The sequence below is a fragment of the Artemia sp. Qi Xiang Cuo genome, chromosome 13 (assembly GCF_049724085.1).
Source record: "Artemia sp. Qi Xiang Cuo chromosome 13, ASM4972408v1, whole genome shotgun sequence".
In the NCBI taxonomy this organism is placed as follows: domain Eukaryota; kingdom Metazoa; phylum Arthropoda; class Branchiopoda; order Anostraca; family Artemiidae; genus Artemia; species Artemia sp. Qi Xiang Cuo.
This window is the reverse complement of record NC_142806.1, coordinates 60,666,753-60,683,351: the sequence shown is the minus strand read 5'-3', so window position 1 is coordinate 60,683,351 and position 16,599 is coordinate 60,666,753. Positions and strand designations below refer to the sequence as shown.

The 16,599-nt window shown below is 36.8% G+C and overlaps 2 protein-coding genes across 2 annotated transcripts in view; both read right to left on the bottom strand.

The window, feature by feature from the left end:
• Positions 1 to 752: 752 nt before the first annotated feature.
• Positions 753 to 1,691, bottom strand: LOC148945502 (protein CFDP2-like). Its single transcript, XM_089099063.1, has one exon. It carries the CDS (start codon positions 1,689 to 1,691, stop codon positions 753 to 755), a length of 939 nt encoding a protein of 312 aa, XP_088955189.1.
• Positions 1,692 to 11,966: 10,275 nt separating this feature from the next.
• The window catches only part of LOC148945499 (glutamyl aminopeptidase-like), a 146,255-nt gene continuing 141,622 nt past the window's right edge, over positions 11,967 to 16,599 (bottom strand). Inside the window, exon 16 of the mRNA XM_089099323.1 lies at positions 11,967 to 12,214. Within this exon, the coding sequence (XP_088955449.1) occupies positions 12,062 to 12,214 (153 nt within the window). The 3' untranslated portion in view covers positions 11,967 to 12,061. The remainder of the gene's footprint in view (positions 12,215 to 16,599) is intronic.

Genomic DNA, 16,599 nt, shown 5'->3' with positions numbered 1-16,599 from the left:
TTATCACACTTAGTCTTTTGTCCTTTTTTGAAGAGTTTTACAATTACTGCCTTCAACCGTTCACTAGGGACTTTTTCTTCATCCCAAACACGGGAAAGAAGTTCAAATATGGGTTCGGCTAGGGCGCTTCTACCGTACTTCAGTAATTCTGGTGATATGCCATCATTGCCTGCAGCCTTTTAGTTTTTCAAAGTTTTTAGGGCCTCCTTGACTTCACTAATCATGAGAGGTCAGGAACATATTCCGAGATCGAACAGTGGTTCTTCAGGGATATTTAAAGTAGTTGTGGGAGGCATCTGATTGAGTACCTCGCTAAAATGCTCCTTCCAGTGTCGGAGTATGTCATCAGTCTGGGTTAATAGGATGCCTTCTTTGCTTTCAACTTGGGTCGACGACGCCTTTGAAATAACCGCTAACTGCTTCGTTATGGTATACACAGTACGGCTATCTCTGCGTCTAGCGGCTGCCTCAGCCTGTTCGGCCATAGTCTCGAGGTACATCCTCTTATCATCCCTGGTTGCTGCTTTGACTTGCTTATGGAGACGCTTGTACTGCGCTTTCAGGTTGTCTATATATTCTCTAGAACAAGTCGTGCTATGGTCATACTTATCTACGAGGATTTTGAGTTTTGCCCTTTGATCAATAATATCCCAACTACTTTCAGATATCCACTGCTCTTCTTCTTCCTGTTGTAGACCACAACTTCTTGTAAGACCTCTTTCACGGTTTCTGCAATTTTTTCCCACTGACTATCAAGCGACACTTCGTCCCCTTAGAAGGGAAAACTTGTTTGACAAAGCTGTAGTATACTTTTGCAATACGTTCGGGTCCTGCAATTTCCTCAAATTGAAGGTTTTCACTGGCCGCTGGGGCTTTGTCACAGTTTTTAGTTTCAGCTTGAACTTGGCAACAGCAAGTGGGTGATCGGAATAGCAGTCGGCACCTCGGAAGGTTCTAACATCCTCTAGACATCGTCGCCTGCGCCTCGCAATTAGGATATGGTCTATTTCATTCCGTGTTACACCATCAGGCGAGTTCCAAGTATACTTGTGAATCTGATTATGTGGAAACCATGTTGCGCCGACGATAAGTTCATGAGTAGCGCAAAAATCGATTAGTCGGACAACATTGTCATTAATTTCCCCCAGTCCATGTTTACCGAGGATAGTTGGGGCAAAAGAAGCATCACCTCCAACTTTAGCGCTAAAGTCCCCACACACAGTCACAACATCATGACGATGCGTTTTTGCAACAACATTCGATAACACACGATAAAAGTCGCCTTTGGTTTGATCACAGGCGTCATTCGTTGGAGCGTACGCTACAATAACTGTCAATTTGGCCTGTGAAGTGGCGAAACAGGCACGAAGAATCCGCTCACTAATTGGTTCCCAGTCCACTAGGCATTTTTTGGCCCGATTACTTAGTGCCATTGGGACACCTGCTTCTTTTCTAGTCTCAAGTCCGGAATACAAGATGTGGTAAATCTCATTTTTCAAAGTCCCAAAACCAGTAAGCCTGGTCTCAGAAAGTCCAGCAATGTCAATACGGAACTTATCAAGGGTTCTCATAACACTGTTGTGTTTTCTAGGCTGTGTTTCTTGATTAACTGTTCTAACATTCCAGTATCCAATACGAAAACACTCGGCCGTTTTCAAGAATCCTGTCCAGGGGCGTGCATTAGTCGTCATCACAGAAGAAGAAGAAGTGAATCCGAGGCTATCTGTTGCTGTTTCTTGAGTAATCAGTTTTTACGGTGGCGGGTTACTAGCCCACTGACCAACCAACGAATTGGAACACCCGGAGCGCATTAGCCACTATCTCGCTCGGCGTGAAGTTCGATAGTGTTACACCCCTACACCACGTTGAGGTGCGCTGACGGATTTCCACTGCTGTCCTGGGACGGAGACGATAAAAGTATAAAGTATAAAAAGTATAAAGTGATTTAATTATAAAGTGATAAAAGTATAAAGACGATAAAAGTATGAAGTATAAAAAGTATAAAGTAATTAAAGTATAAAGTGATAAAAGTATAAAGACGATAAAAGTATAAAGACGATAAAAGTACAAAGTATAAAAAGAATAGAGTGATTAAAGTATAAAGTGATAAAAGTATAAAGAAGATAAAAGTATAAAGTGATAAAAGTATAAAGAAGATAAAAGTATAAAGCATAAAAAGTATAAAGTGATTAAAGTATAAAGTGATAAAAGTATAAAGACGATAAAAGTATAAAGTATAAAAAGTATAAAGTGATTAAAGTATAAAGTGATAAAAGTATAAAGATGAATAAAGACGATCATAACGACGATGAGCTAGACGTTTGTCGACCAGTGACCTGAAATTTCTTGAGTGTAGTAGCCTTGAACGTGAGTTTTTAATTGATTGAATCATAACGATAGAAGAGAATAGCATTTTAAAAGTGTGGGGAATAAGAAGTTACTTTACATCCCGTTATGTACTGAGTGAAATGTACCAAAAAAAAAAAAAATAATTAAATAAAAGCATCATCCCAGTGTGAGTTTTTTTCTGGGTGTGCAAATTTAACGTTGAAATCCCCCCAAAAATCCAGCAGTTCAAGTCTACTATGAAGTTACTTATGAATAAGAAGTTACTTTACAGCCCGTTATGTATTGAGTGAAATGTAAAAAAAAAAAAAAAAAAAAAATCAAAGCATCATCCCAGTGTGAGTTTTTTTCTGGGTGTGCAAATCCAACTTTGAAATCCCCCCAAAAATTCAGCAATTCAAGTCGGAATGATGTGATGGGATGGCGAATGCCCAAGCTGCCGACTTTAGCTAAGAGACTGAGCGGAGCAAGGCAACAAAAATCATGCAATGCTGTCTGTCTGCTTTTTATTCTTCTTGTTTCGATTAATGTGGAGACGTTTTCTCATAATCTCCTCATTTGCATCATATTCCAAGCCCAGCAGTGTGCTGCTACAGGTGGGTTCATTCTGTGGGCTGCACCAATACAGGTTCATTCTGTGGGCTGCACCAATAACCGAGCTGCACCAGTACAGGACAAGCGGGCTTTCTACTATGTTACTAGTGTAATCTAGCATAATATCAAAGCATACTAGGATATAATTTCCCCTTAATTTATAACATTGTAGCCTCTTTATTGTTCGGTGATTATATTTTAGACATTAAAGCTAAACGCAGATTTTAAAAAACAGCGTTTCTTACAAACCAAACATCAGCTCCATTTTTTTTTTTTTTTTTTTTTTTTTTTTTTTTTTTTTTTTTTATAATGCAAATCGATTAAAACCAGATGGATACAAATAGTTTTTTTTATACAATATAGGAAAGCAGATGTTTTTTTTTCAGAAATATAATACAAAACAAGGGGGATCCAAACAGAAAACCTACTTGCGTTGTGATAAGAATCGGGAAAGAGTTTCTTCTAAGAAAAATAGACCTTTTTCTTTTATTTTTTGCAGCATTCAAAATTGAGAATGCAGAATCTAGGAAACGTGGACGTTCTTCAGCCCTTTCTGCAGAAAAAGATACAACAAATCAGCTGTTCTTAATGACATTGCTTTGGCTACTTTACACCGATTCCATTAGTGTATTTTTTTTAGTGACACTTAAAAGAACTTTTTTTTTAATTCTCGAATACTTCAATCATTCCTACATAATCATATGCAGCTCGTAATTTGCAGCTAAACTATTCAAGCTGAAAACTTGAAATGTTCTGCAAATAATCCCGAAGTCAGAAGAATGCATATCTACTTTTATAAATCCTTCTTTTTTCATTTGAACTGGATAAGTGACCTCATGCGAAAATGCCATTTGCATAGATGGCAGCGCAGACAGAGCCAGAAGCGTCTCCAGGGTGGGGGGGGGGAGCGGCCCCCCCCCACCCCCGAAAATTCTTTTTTTTTTTTTTAAGTGTCAATATAGTAAGTTCCGAAATATTCACGCTTTTAATTTATTTGCAACACCCGTTCCTTTTTTCATTTCTTGTTAAATGGCTATCCAGTTCTCCGGCAAGCTTGTATCATTATTTTATCATCAAACGTGCAATCGCCTTTTGTAATGATTAATTAAAAAAAACTTTCCGAAAAATAACTTTTTCAAAGAAAAGTAAAGGCCATTTTAAACTTAAGCTCAGGAGATACAAATACCTGTTAAAATTCAAACTCAAAACGACCAGAAATTACTATTAAAGAATAAATGAAACCCAAAACGAACAGAAATTAAATAAACAATCATAGCAAAAAGCATACAACAAGTAATAAAATAAATGAGTAAATAGATCTTAAAGCGAGTAATGCTTAGATTGAATAAGAAAATCAATCTTAAAACAAAAAAAAATGTTTTGTTATTAAAGTATAAATGAAACTTAAAACAAACATAAATTAAATAAAAAATCAATGCGAACAAACATACAATATATATTAATGTAAATGAATAAACTATTTTTAAAACGAGTGAAACTTAAATTGAATATGCAAATCATGTTTGTCTCGACTAAGAATAACTACAAACAAAAATTTGGGTATCGCCTCACTGCAGAAGCCTAAAACCTACTGCGTCATTGGCGCTTTACTGAAAACAATTCTTTCATTAATTAAGATTTTAGGGAATAAATATCGGCATATGTATATTAAATTGACAATGCTCGTTTTTTTTTCAGTAAACTCATTTGAATTTTTTTTTCAGTAAAGTACAAATTATATTCTGGCTTTTAGAAAGCATAGGGGTTTTGAACCCTACTCATGTTAATTTATGCTCGTTTTGAGTTTGACTCTAATATTTATTTTAATTTCTGTTCGTTTTGAGTTTCATTTATTTATTGATACTAATTTGGGGTAGTTGTATGCTTGGTAGATTATATGATAGTCCGGGCGCCAGGTGTTGAAAGTGTGAATCATACCACGACGGAATGGGGCTGCTACGAAAATTAGCCTACCCTCCACCCCCTAAATTGACCGTGCGGATTCAAAAATACCAATGGCACTTGCTTGCGAGTGGTGGAACACTCCGAAACTTGACATTTTATTATATTTTGGTGTTTCATGCAAGAAAATGCATGTTTCACAAAGTTTGAGGTGCAGTTTTCCGCTCAAATAGAAATGCTTAGAAGCCATAGAATGTTTTCATAACAAACCAACACGATTAGTTAGAAAAAATGGCAGAGTTAAAAAAAATGGCAAAACTATATGAGTCTTGAACAGTCTTGGAAAGTATAAACAAAATTAAATTGAATATTAGATATATAATGATATTATTTGTTGAAAGATCCATCAGCTCAAAATTTTTTTTTTCACTGTGATTTTTATTTTCTTTTTCAATGGTGTAAGAAATGGAAAAGAATAAATTTTTAATATACGAGTAATTCGTTTTCAGTGAAGCACCAATGACGCAGAAGGCTTGAGGTTTTTACAGTTAAAGAAGGGGGCAGTATCCAAATTTTGTTTGTAGTGAAACTATATTTGTCTTGACTGATCTTGAAAAGAACTAATAAATCAAGCTGAATATTTGATGCATAATGATATTAATTGCTAAAAGCTTATCAGTTCAAAATTTTACTGTAATTTTAATATTTATTTTCAATATTAAGTACAAAAGTAAACATTTGTAATATAATTCGTTTTCAGTAAAGCGCCAATGACCCAGTAGGTTTTAGGCTTCTGCAGTGAGGTGACACCCAAACTCTTGTTTGTAGTTATTTTTATTCGATTCAAACTTGATTTGCATATTAAATTTAAGTTTCACTCGTTTTAAGATTTATTTATTCATTTACATTAATATATATATTGTATGTTTGTTCGCATTGATTGTTTATTAAATTTCTGTTCGTTTTATGTTTAATTTATACTTTAATGGCTATATATTTGTTTTCGTTTTAAGCTTGATGTTGATATTCAATATAAGCATTACTCGCTTTAAGATCTAGTTATTAATTTATATTATTACTTGTTGTATGTTTTTTGCTATGATTGTTTATCTAATTTCTGCTCGTTTTGGGTTTCATTTATTCTGTAAAAATAATTTTTGCTCGTTCTAAGTGTGAATTTTAACAAGTTTACTTACCTCCTGAGCTTAAGTTTAAAATGGTCTTTAATTTTATTTTAAAAAGGTATTTTTCGGCAAGTCTTTTTTAATTAATTTTTGTTCATTTTAGATTTCAAAAGTTTCAAGTTTTTATGGCATGGGGGGGGGGGGGGTGCTTACTGTCCGATTATTCTTGACTTTAAAAAACTTTATCTCAAAATTTTTATCTGATGCATTTAGGGCGTGGAGGAGGGGGGCTAGTTACCCTCCAATCTCTTTTGACTCTTAAAAATTGAACAAGAACTTTCAATTTTCAGTCAAATGACCCCTCTCTAAAGTTTATACGAGCATCCCTTCCATAAGAAAGACTGGGAAGGATTCAGAGAATGCTTAAATTACAACCCTTGCCCCGAGGGCTGTGGGGGAGTTGTCATCCTCAAAGACATAATTTCCAGAACTTAAAACCACGCTTAATAAAATGTCTGTCTCAAAATTTTGATTGGATGTGTTTGGGGTAAAAATGGGTGTTCGTGGTATTTAGTTACCAGTGTTATACCGGTAGGCCACAACGCCACCAGTATTATAGTGGTAAGCTACAACGCCACTGGCGTGGTGATATGCGGGTGTCACCACGTATTGGAGGGGATAGCCCCGGCCCCAAATTATAATGTGATGCCCACGACTACCACACCGTTTCTACAAATATCGGGTTTGGTACTACCCTATTTACAGTACACCCTGTCCCAGGGTCTAATAACGCGATCAAGTGGTCAAACGGCCACTTTCTAAAGCCAAGTGTACCCGCCTTGGGTTACGGCTAGAAAATCTCTAACTCTCTCCTTGCAGGTAATAAACCCCCCTGTCAATATAATAATGACGGTACCTCGTAGCTCTATTCCTACCCTGCATGGGTTACGGAAACTAGTGCACAGTTTGTAGAAAATACCTTACTTGTATTCTTCCAAAGGGTCACAATAATAACACAAAAATATGGTTCCCCGAACGGGGTCTAAAAGCAGACTAAAAAATAATAATAATAGGTACAGCAACTGTTCATAGGGGTGGACCTTCATTTGTCCCAGCCAATCATCTCAATCCCCATTCAAACCCAATTCTCTCTTCCCAGCCTATTATTCAATGACTCAAACCAGGAAGTACAAAAATAGAACTTACTTCAAAGCTTACTTATTGCAAAACCACTATAGCTTAGCAACGAGACTTTTAAATTGTCATTGAAAATTATATATAGGCAAATCTAAGCAAATGTAATTAGAACGAAAACAGGTCATTTATCTGAAAGGAAAAGAAACAGGGGTGGAACCCCAACAGTGGGTGTGAGAGGGGGGTTAGTTGCCCTCAAATCACTTTCGACTATTAAAAAGGGCCCTAGCCCTTTGAAATTCCAATCGAATGAGCCTTTTTTGAAGTTTCTACGACACCGCCTTCTATAAAAATCTTATATGCCCCCAGGGCATAACTTAAAACCCTTGCCCTGGGGGTTGTGGGGGATTGTCCTCCTCAAAAATATATTTTGTATCGGAAAATCAACTATGCTGAATGAAATGGCTATCTCAAAATTTTTATTGGATGTTTGGGGAAATGATGGGCTTGGGGGGGGGGGTGCTTGTTGCCTTCCATGCACTTTCGACTATTAAAAAGGGCACTCTCCCTTTGAATTTCCAATCGAATGGGTTTTTTTTGAAGTTTCTATGACACCATCTTCTATGAAAACTTTATATGCCCCCAAGTAATGACTTGAAACTCTTGCCACGAAGATTGTGGGGGATTATACTCCTCAAAAACATGTTTTCTATCTGAAAACCAACTACGCTGAGACTAAATGGCTGTACCAAAATTTGGTTTGGATTTGTTTGGTGGCATTATGGGCGTCAGGGGGGGCTAGTTGCCCTCCAATCATTTTCGACTATTAAAAAGGGCACTAGCCCTTTAATTTCCAATCGAATGAGCCTGTTTTGAAGTTTCTACGACAACGCCTTCTATAAAAACCTTATATGCCCCCAGGGCATAGCTTAAAACCTTTGTCCTGAGGGTTGTGGGAGAGTGTCCTCCTCAAAAATATATTTTCAAACTGGAAATCAACTACGCTGAACAAAATGGCTATCTCAAAATTTTGATTGGATGTGTTTGGGGGAATAATGGGCGTGGGGGGGGCGGTCTAGTTGCCCTCCAATCACTTTCGACTATTAAAAAGGGCACTAGTTTTTTTAAATTTCCAATCGAATGAGCTTTTTTTAAAGTTTCTACGACAACGCCTTCTGTAAAAACCTTATATGCCCCCAGGGCATAACTTAAAACCCTTGCCCTGAGGGTTGTGGGGGAGTGTCCTCCTCAAAAATATATTTTCTATTTGGAAATCAACTACGCAGAACAACATTGCTATCTAAAATTTTGATTGGATGTGTTTGGGGAAATGATGGGCGTGGGGGGGGGGGCTAGTTACATTCCAATCACTTTCGACTTTTAAAAAGGGCACTAGCCCTTTAATTTCCAATCGAATGAGCCTGTTTTGAAGTTTCTACGACAACGCCGTCTATAAAAACCTTATATCCCCACAGGGCATAACTTAAAACCCTTGCCCTGAGGGTTGTGGGGGAGTGTCCTCCTCAAAAAGATATTTTCTATCTGGAAATCAACAACCCTGAACAAAATGGCTATATCAAAATTTTTATTGGATGTGTTTTGGGGAATGATGGGCGTGAGGGGGGGGGGATAGTTGCCCTACAATCATTTTCGACTATTAAAAAGGGCACTAGAACTCTCGATTTCCAATCAAATGAGCCCCCTTAGAAGTTTCTACGACGATACCTTCCATATGAAGTGCCTCTGGAAAAAAATAATAATAATAAAACATTGGAGCCGTATGGCCTTTACTATAGGCAACGCTACAGCGTTGCCTCTGAAACAAGATGTTAAGAAATTTTTCTCACTATTTAACCCCCGCAGCTATAAGCACTAGCTTCTATGCAATGAATAAATTGCGATAAGGAATTTGACTAAGAGGCGATAGTTCATTCAAACGCTGCTATAATTCCAGTGTAAGCTAAGCATTGAAACGGAAAGGTCACGTGACAGGAAAGAAAGAAAATCAAGCGACACCAGCCCAGCATTAAGCATTTCTTAAAGCTTGCAAAAACCAGCAATAACGGTAAGGAGTTTACTACTATTCAGACGATAGTTTGTATTTAGTGGGTTTTGAAGCACGCATGTGTCACTTGTAATTAAAATGCAATTCCCAATTTAGATTGAAGACAACCAAAGCTAAAACTAAATTTGGATATCTTCTCGTAAGAATTTTTCTTATCTATGATCAATTAAAGGAAACAGTAAAAATGATAATTATTTGGGTGGAATCAAACTTTTTTGAATCTTAATCTTTTTCTAGAGCCCAACATAGGATTAAAACTAGTTCATTCATTTTATATTCTATTTCTTGTGTAACTATGAGCATGGTTAATGTTGGAATACCTTTATATTCCCGTATTTCCAGAAACAAAAAGTAGAATCCCGCAAAAACGGTAATTTTACCGTGTGAATTGATAATTTAGAGCCGTTACAGAATTTTTAGCGGTGTCTCTAAATTTCAATACTTTTGAGGAGGGGTGGGCAAACTTTGACCTACCAAACAAGTCATGTACGCAAATCATTTAATTAACAAAAATTAATTGTTTTCTTTTTTTACGAGTTAAACGAGTTTTACGAGGAAAACGAGTGTAGAGGCTGAAATACAAAAGAAAAATCGCGAAATTCTAACACCAATTCTGCGCGCGGTCCTTTTTTGCGGGCGGCATGAGTTACCTCTGCAAGGACACAGAGAGGAGAGTAAACTATGCGACAAAACTAACGTAAATGAAGGCATTTTTCGTGGTGTTTTGCGTTTAATGGTAGAGAGTGGAGAGCAATGTCTAAAGAACACTTCGAAAATGGCGCAAAACATGCACAGTACATATCTCCCATCATTCAAAACGACCTGATCGATTGTGTCGCGTCCATTATTGTGCCAAGCATTGTGAGTGATGTAAATAGTTCAGTAGCATTTTCAATCCTTGCCGACAAGACTAAAGACATTTCCAATAAGGAACAGTTAGTTCTTGTAGTCAGATACTAATATGAAACTGGTGCTTTACTTGAAGAGCGGTTTCTCGGGTTTTCTGTTTGTTGAAATCTCACCGGCTCTGCAGTAGCGGAACAAATCATCGGCCAATGCATTGTGTTCGGCTTAAAAATGGAGAAATATGTGGGGGTTGGTTTTGATGGGGCCAGCAACATGTCAGGCTGCTATTCTGGTGCACAGGAAGAAATTGGAAAAAAATATCTGCATGTGATCTACACCCACTGTGCATCGCACAGCTTAAATTCGGCTTAAAACTAGTAGGGTAGGACTTGTTAGGTCAACCTTTGCTACTATACAGCAGATTATATCATTTTTATCATCCTCACCAAAAAGAACCAATATGTTTGTAGAAGCTGTCGCTGTCGTTTGTCCCGATAGTCCTGTGAGAAAGCTTATGAAGCTCTGCGAAACGAGATGGGTGGAAAGTCACGATTGCATTTTAGTTTTTATGTCTTTGTATTGTGCGATTATTTCCGTACTTGAGGAACTAGTTGGTAGCATACGGTGCGATACGGAAGTTATTTCAAAAGCGAATGCATTGGTTTCAGCAGCACCCGAATTTAGTTTTATGTTCACGATGGCTATGCTAGAGTTTGTAAGTGCCATAATGCTCTCTGTCTCTAAGGCGCTGCAAGCCGAAGATTTAGACTTAGTTGAGTGCTGTCGGCATATTAAGCTATGTTCTGATACTTTACTGCAGTCAAAACAAAAATAATTTTGAAATAATTTTTCAGAAAGCCTATAAGCTGGCACAAGAGATAAATGTGGCTCCGCCTGCTCCAAGGTCTATCCGCCGAAAGTCCATCAACGATAATGAGTCCATGAAGGTTTTTTATCGCGAGTCATTCTTCAAACCTTACTTAGCTTCACTTATTGAAGAACTTGATCAAAGATTTTTGCGCCATCAGGAGGCAAAATCGGAAGGCTTTTCACGATTTTTCAGACATTACCAGTGACTACCGCTTCTGCTGAGAGGAGCTTTAGCTGTCTTAAGCGATTAAAAACCTGTCTGTGGAGCTTCACGGGCGAGGAGCGTCTGAACGGACTAGCTCACATGACCCTGAACCCCGATATCCAGGTCGATGCTGACCAAGTTTTTGATCGATTTGCAGCCAAAAAAGACCGGCGGCTGTTACTGTGAGAGGTTAGGTCATCTTTTGTTGCTCGTTTCTTTAAGTCCAGTTGATTCTGTTTTTTAAACTTTAATTGTGCTTCATCCTCTGTAAACAATGTTAATATCAATGCATTTCTTGCTTTCATGGCTGCTATATTAGGTAGACTGAAGCCCCCACCCCTCCGAAATCAAATTCTGGGCAATTGTCTTTGATATAATATTATTTTTTATTTATTTGGTTCTCTAAAACAAGGGTCCCATGGGCAAATATAAGGAATAATGCACTTCTTTTTTTTATATTTTCTACATTATGCCGCTTCGTGGCAGTTCCAAAACATCTACCCGCCCAAAATAGAAACTCTCACTACTTCTAACTTTTTTTTTAATTGTGACTTTTTCCAGTTCATCCGTTCTCAAACAAAAAAAGTCTACAACTAGAAATACTCATGACAAGTGTGTACTTTTTATTTCTTTACCTAGCTACAACCCCCCCCCCTACCCCCCGCCTGCAATCTTGCACTATGATAGATAATTTTGTTGCTCACATGTCTGCTATAAAAAGGTAGACTGATGCCCCCCCCCCCCCCCGAAACAAAATCTTGGATACGCCACTGGACAAAGCTGACTGCGAAGACCGAAGGTCCAAGTGAGCTGGACTCATTGACTAGCATATAAATACATGGGTAAATAATACCTAATAAATAAACTGTGATACACGAAGTATCATCAATACATTTTAATATCTAAAAATTCAGTCTATAAATGTGCCACATGATTCACTATATATTAATATCACAAAAAACATGCTTAACGATTTCATTGCATCCATCCATTTTCTCTTAGCCAACTTTCAACGATCGGTGTATTATTTTCGACCCATTTAATGTTGTTCCGCACAGTCTCCAGAGCTTGTTCTCTTGCTCTAGCTCCTGCCCCGGCCTCAGGATTGTCCATAAAGAATTTCTCCATCTGAAAAATTTTACAGATAAAATAGTTTAGAGCCTACTATTCATCTTACAATATCTGTTTTTTTTACTTCTATAAAAAATAATTTTCATTTTACAATTGCTAAAAAAGAGATAAACTCTCGATAAAGATCACAAGTAAAACAGTCAAGCGATAAATCTTAACATGTTTACAGACAATTTGAAATTTTTTTTAGTTTTTTTTTTCAAAAAATAGTTTTACCTAAAATTAAATTCAACTGATTATTTCAATTAATTAATTTTCAATCAATTAATTTTAATTTTTAATTCATTAATTTCAATCATCTCAAATTAATTAATTTATTTATTAGAAGCCCGCTTAACAACAACCCTTAGAGAAAAGTGGAGCAATGGAAGCAAATTAAACAAAAAATAACTTCTAAAAATACAACAAAGACATATTTATAAGAAGACATAATTGTTATCACTCATGATGTTCCCATGTATTTATTTTCATGTGTTAAATCAACAGAAGATTAATCTCAAAGGACACGTAGATAGTTTAGACGCAAGTTCGTGTACTATTCTTGTGCAAAGGAATTAAAGGGATCTATCCACCAATCAATCACTAAAAAGAAAGCAATCACCGGGCTATATAAATGGTTGCTATCCATGGGTAACATAATACTAATGAGTTTTTCCACGACATTTTACATATTCAACTGACGAAAAACATTAATTGAGCTTGAGTGACTGTTTCAATTACTTTTTGGGCGTACATTTTATCTACTCTAATGGTAACAAAAGATTGCCTGGAAATAGACTTTTAAACCATAGGAAACCATGGAAAACAATGTTTTCCAGAGTGTCTACACACCTTCCTAATAGGGGGGCTTTGAAACTGTCACTTCAGTACTATAGAAGGACTTATATTATGCTGATGATTGAAGTATCCTAGATGAAAATGATGGCAAAATGAACGAATTTTTAAAAGTTTTGCAAGTTCAGGGTGTAAGAATAGGTTTAAAAATTAATATTAAGAAGCCTAAGTCGTTAAGACTAGGAATAAATGAAGGTGAAAATGTGACGTTTGGTAGCAAGAAGATTGATCAAGCGGACAGCTTCACATACCTAGGGAGTATTATTAGTAAAGATGGTGGGTGGAGTGAAGATGTCAAAAGTAGATTAGGCAAAGCCCAGGATGTTTTCTCACATTTGAAAAAAGTTTGGACGAATAGGAAGATAAGTCAAACAAAGGTAAGACTGTTGGCAGCCACAGTGATGAAAGTGGTCAAGTATGGGTCTGAAGCGTGGGCGCTCAGAAAAACGAAGGAGAATTTGCTAGATGTTTTCCAGAAAAATTGCCTTATTAGTAAAGATGGTGGGTGGAGTGAAGATGTCAAAAGTAGATTAGGCAAAGCCCAGGATGTTTTCTCACATTTGAAAAAAGTTTGGACGAATAGGAAGATAAGTCAAACAAAGGTAAGAATGTTGGAAGCCACAGTGATGACAGTGGTCTGGTTCTGAAGCGTGGGCGCTCCGAAAAACGAAGGAGAATTTGCTAGATGTTTTCCAGAAAAATTGCCTACAAATTGTTTCGAGTACCCAACTGACCAACCGTATCTCAAACAGTAAGCGGTACAAAAAATGTGGTTCAATTCCGCTTTCTAGGGCTATAATGTTAGAAAGTTTGAGACGGCAAAGACAGGTTCTGCGGACGAAGCATGACAGATCGCCAAAGATTGCCCTTGTCGCCAAGCCCTCTAGGGTCAAACGAAAAGCAGGTCGTCCCCGAATGGAGTAAGAGGGCGTCGTAAGAAAAGATGTAAGGGAAATGGGTGCTTCTTAGGAAGATATAATGAGGGAGGCTTTGAATAGATTGGAATGAAGGAGGAGTGTGCGTAGCTGTATTGGCCTATCTTTAGTGAGATATTTATCTACTATACACAAAATTTTATTCTAATGATGAGATTTTGCAAAAGCGTCTTCATAACAACAAGAAGAAGACGAAGAATAAAGAAATGCTTCGGGTTATTCTTAAGGCTTTTCGCTTTCTCACATTTTGCTGCATTATTTGCCCCCAAAGTTTTAAACTTGGGTTCAAAATATTGGTATTATATAGTACAAAATGGAAGTAAGAGTTTTGAAAACAGAAATAAAAATTTTTAAAGCCAATGCCCCCCCCCCGATTTTTTTTTTATGAAATCAATCCTGCTAATGAATTGTGAGCAAAAGCCAACCTTGTCAACATAAAATCAAAATCCTAAAAAAAGAATTTTTCAAACAATGAATGCATACAAACTATCTGATTTTTGCGACAATTTAAATGTTTTTAATTTAAAATTTACATTTAAATTTGAATAATACATTTTAATTAGCACAAGAAAATTTGCTCAATTTTAGAAAATGGGAGAAACGCCCATGAAAGGGAAGATCTTGATGATAATTACACAATCAGATTCACCATGTCTCACAACCCTTGAGTGGAAGCTTCAACTCACTATCTACAAAAATACTAAATTCAATACTTTATGTAACGCTTTTTTTTTATCAAACGTCTCGAGAATGAAAGTACTCATTTAATTGTATTTGACGCAAGCAAACACATTTTAGTCAAATGTCTTGAAAGATAGATGACAATACCCTTACAATTACCAATTGACTATATTTATTACATTCTAAAATGATTTCAGGAAAGCACCTAACAAACTTTAGCGAAAAAGACATCTTCTCCACTCCCGTTTACAGGATAATTTTTAGATCCTTTTAGGTTTTCGGTCTTTACTCCCATTTGAAAAATGTATATACTGTTCAATTTAAGAATAAAGGCAACTAACAAATCTTAAATAAAAAAAAACAAACAAGGTTTTCAACTGAAATTAAGGAGCAACATTAAAACTTAAAACGAACAGAGGTTATTACGTATACAAAGGGGTTTGCCCTCTCCTCAACAACTCACTCTTTACACTAAAGTTTTTTAGTACTTTTAAAAAAACGTCTTACTGTTCTAATTAAACGGCCCTCGTGTTTCAGGAGTCTTTATTTAAGAATTGGGACAAAATTCAAACTTTAGTGCAAAGAGCGAGGTGTTGAGGAGGGGCCAACCCTCTTTATCTGCGTAATAATTTCTGTTCGTTTTAAGATTTAATGTTGTTTCTTACTTTCAGTTGAAAAAGCTTGTTTAGTTTCTGATCGTTTTTTTACATAATGTCAGGAAATCTGGCCCTACCTCCACGGGGAAACCCCATCCCCACGGAAATATCCTCTAGACAATTCAATCCCAGTGAAAATTTACCCCGGACAATTACTCTTAACCACTCAGCACGTAAAATTGAGGCGGAAAAGAGAAAGCAAGACATATAAAAAGAACTCTGGCAAATTCCCCCAGTGTATAATTTCCCCTGACAAGTTCACTCCCTGGAAACTTACCTCCCTATGGAAAATTCACTCGTGAAAAAACTCCCAGCAGAAAATGTGCCCCCCCCACCCGAAAATATATGCCTAAATCCCAATAACAAATATTATGCGCAAACAAAGGGCAAATTTTATAACTTGAAGACCTATCCCCTGGGGCTGTGGGGGTTATGTTATACCCAAAGGCATAGTTATCGGGCCTTTCAACCATGATGAACAAAATGGTTATCTCAAAATTGATTGGACAATTTTGGGGAAAAAGGGGCGGGGGAGGGGGTCTAGTTGCCCTCCATTTTTTGGTTACTCAAAGAGGGAACTAGAACTTTTAATTTCCATTCGAAAGAACCCTCTCCCGATATTTTAGGACCACAGAGTAGATACTATCACCCCTGGGGAAAACAAACTAAAAAACAAAAACAAATAAGCACGCCTCCGTGATCTTTCTTCTGGCAAAAAATACAAAATTCCACATTTTTGCAGATAGGATCTTGAAACCTGTACAGTAGGGTTCTCTGATACGCTGAATCTGAGGGTGTGATTTTCATTGAGATCAATTGACTTTTAGGGGCTGTTTCCCCCTTTTTAGAAAATAAGGAACATTTTCTCAGGCTCGTACCCATTGATGGGTAAGATTAAGTTTAATAAAATTTATATATTTGAAATCAGCATAAAAATCCAATTGTTTGATACATCTATTGATATAAAAAATCTGTTTTTTAGAGTTTCGGTTACTATTGAGCCGGGTCGCTCCTTACTTACAGTTCGTTAACACGAACTGTTTGATTATGCTAGGAGAGAGAAAGAGAGAGAGAGAGAGAGAGAGAGAGAGAGAGAGAGAGAGAGGGGTGGGGGGGGGCAATAAATAAAATAAATCAGACTATAAAAAAATGACACCATTTTCGAGGGGTTTCAGGTTATTTTTCAAAATTACCATGATCTTATTTTCCCCAACAAAGTTTTATCATTACGATTAGCCGAAACATAGTAAATATTCCTGAATTAGGTTCTAATTTA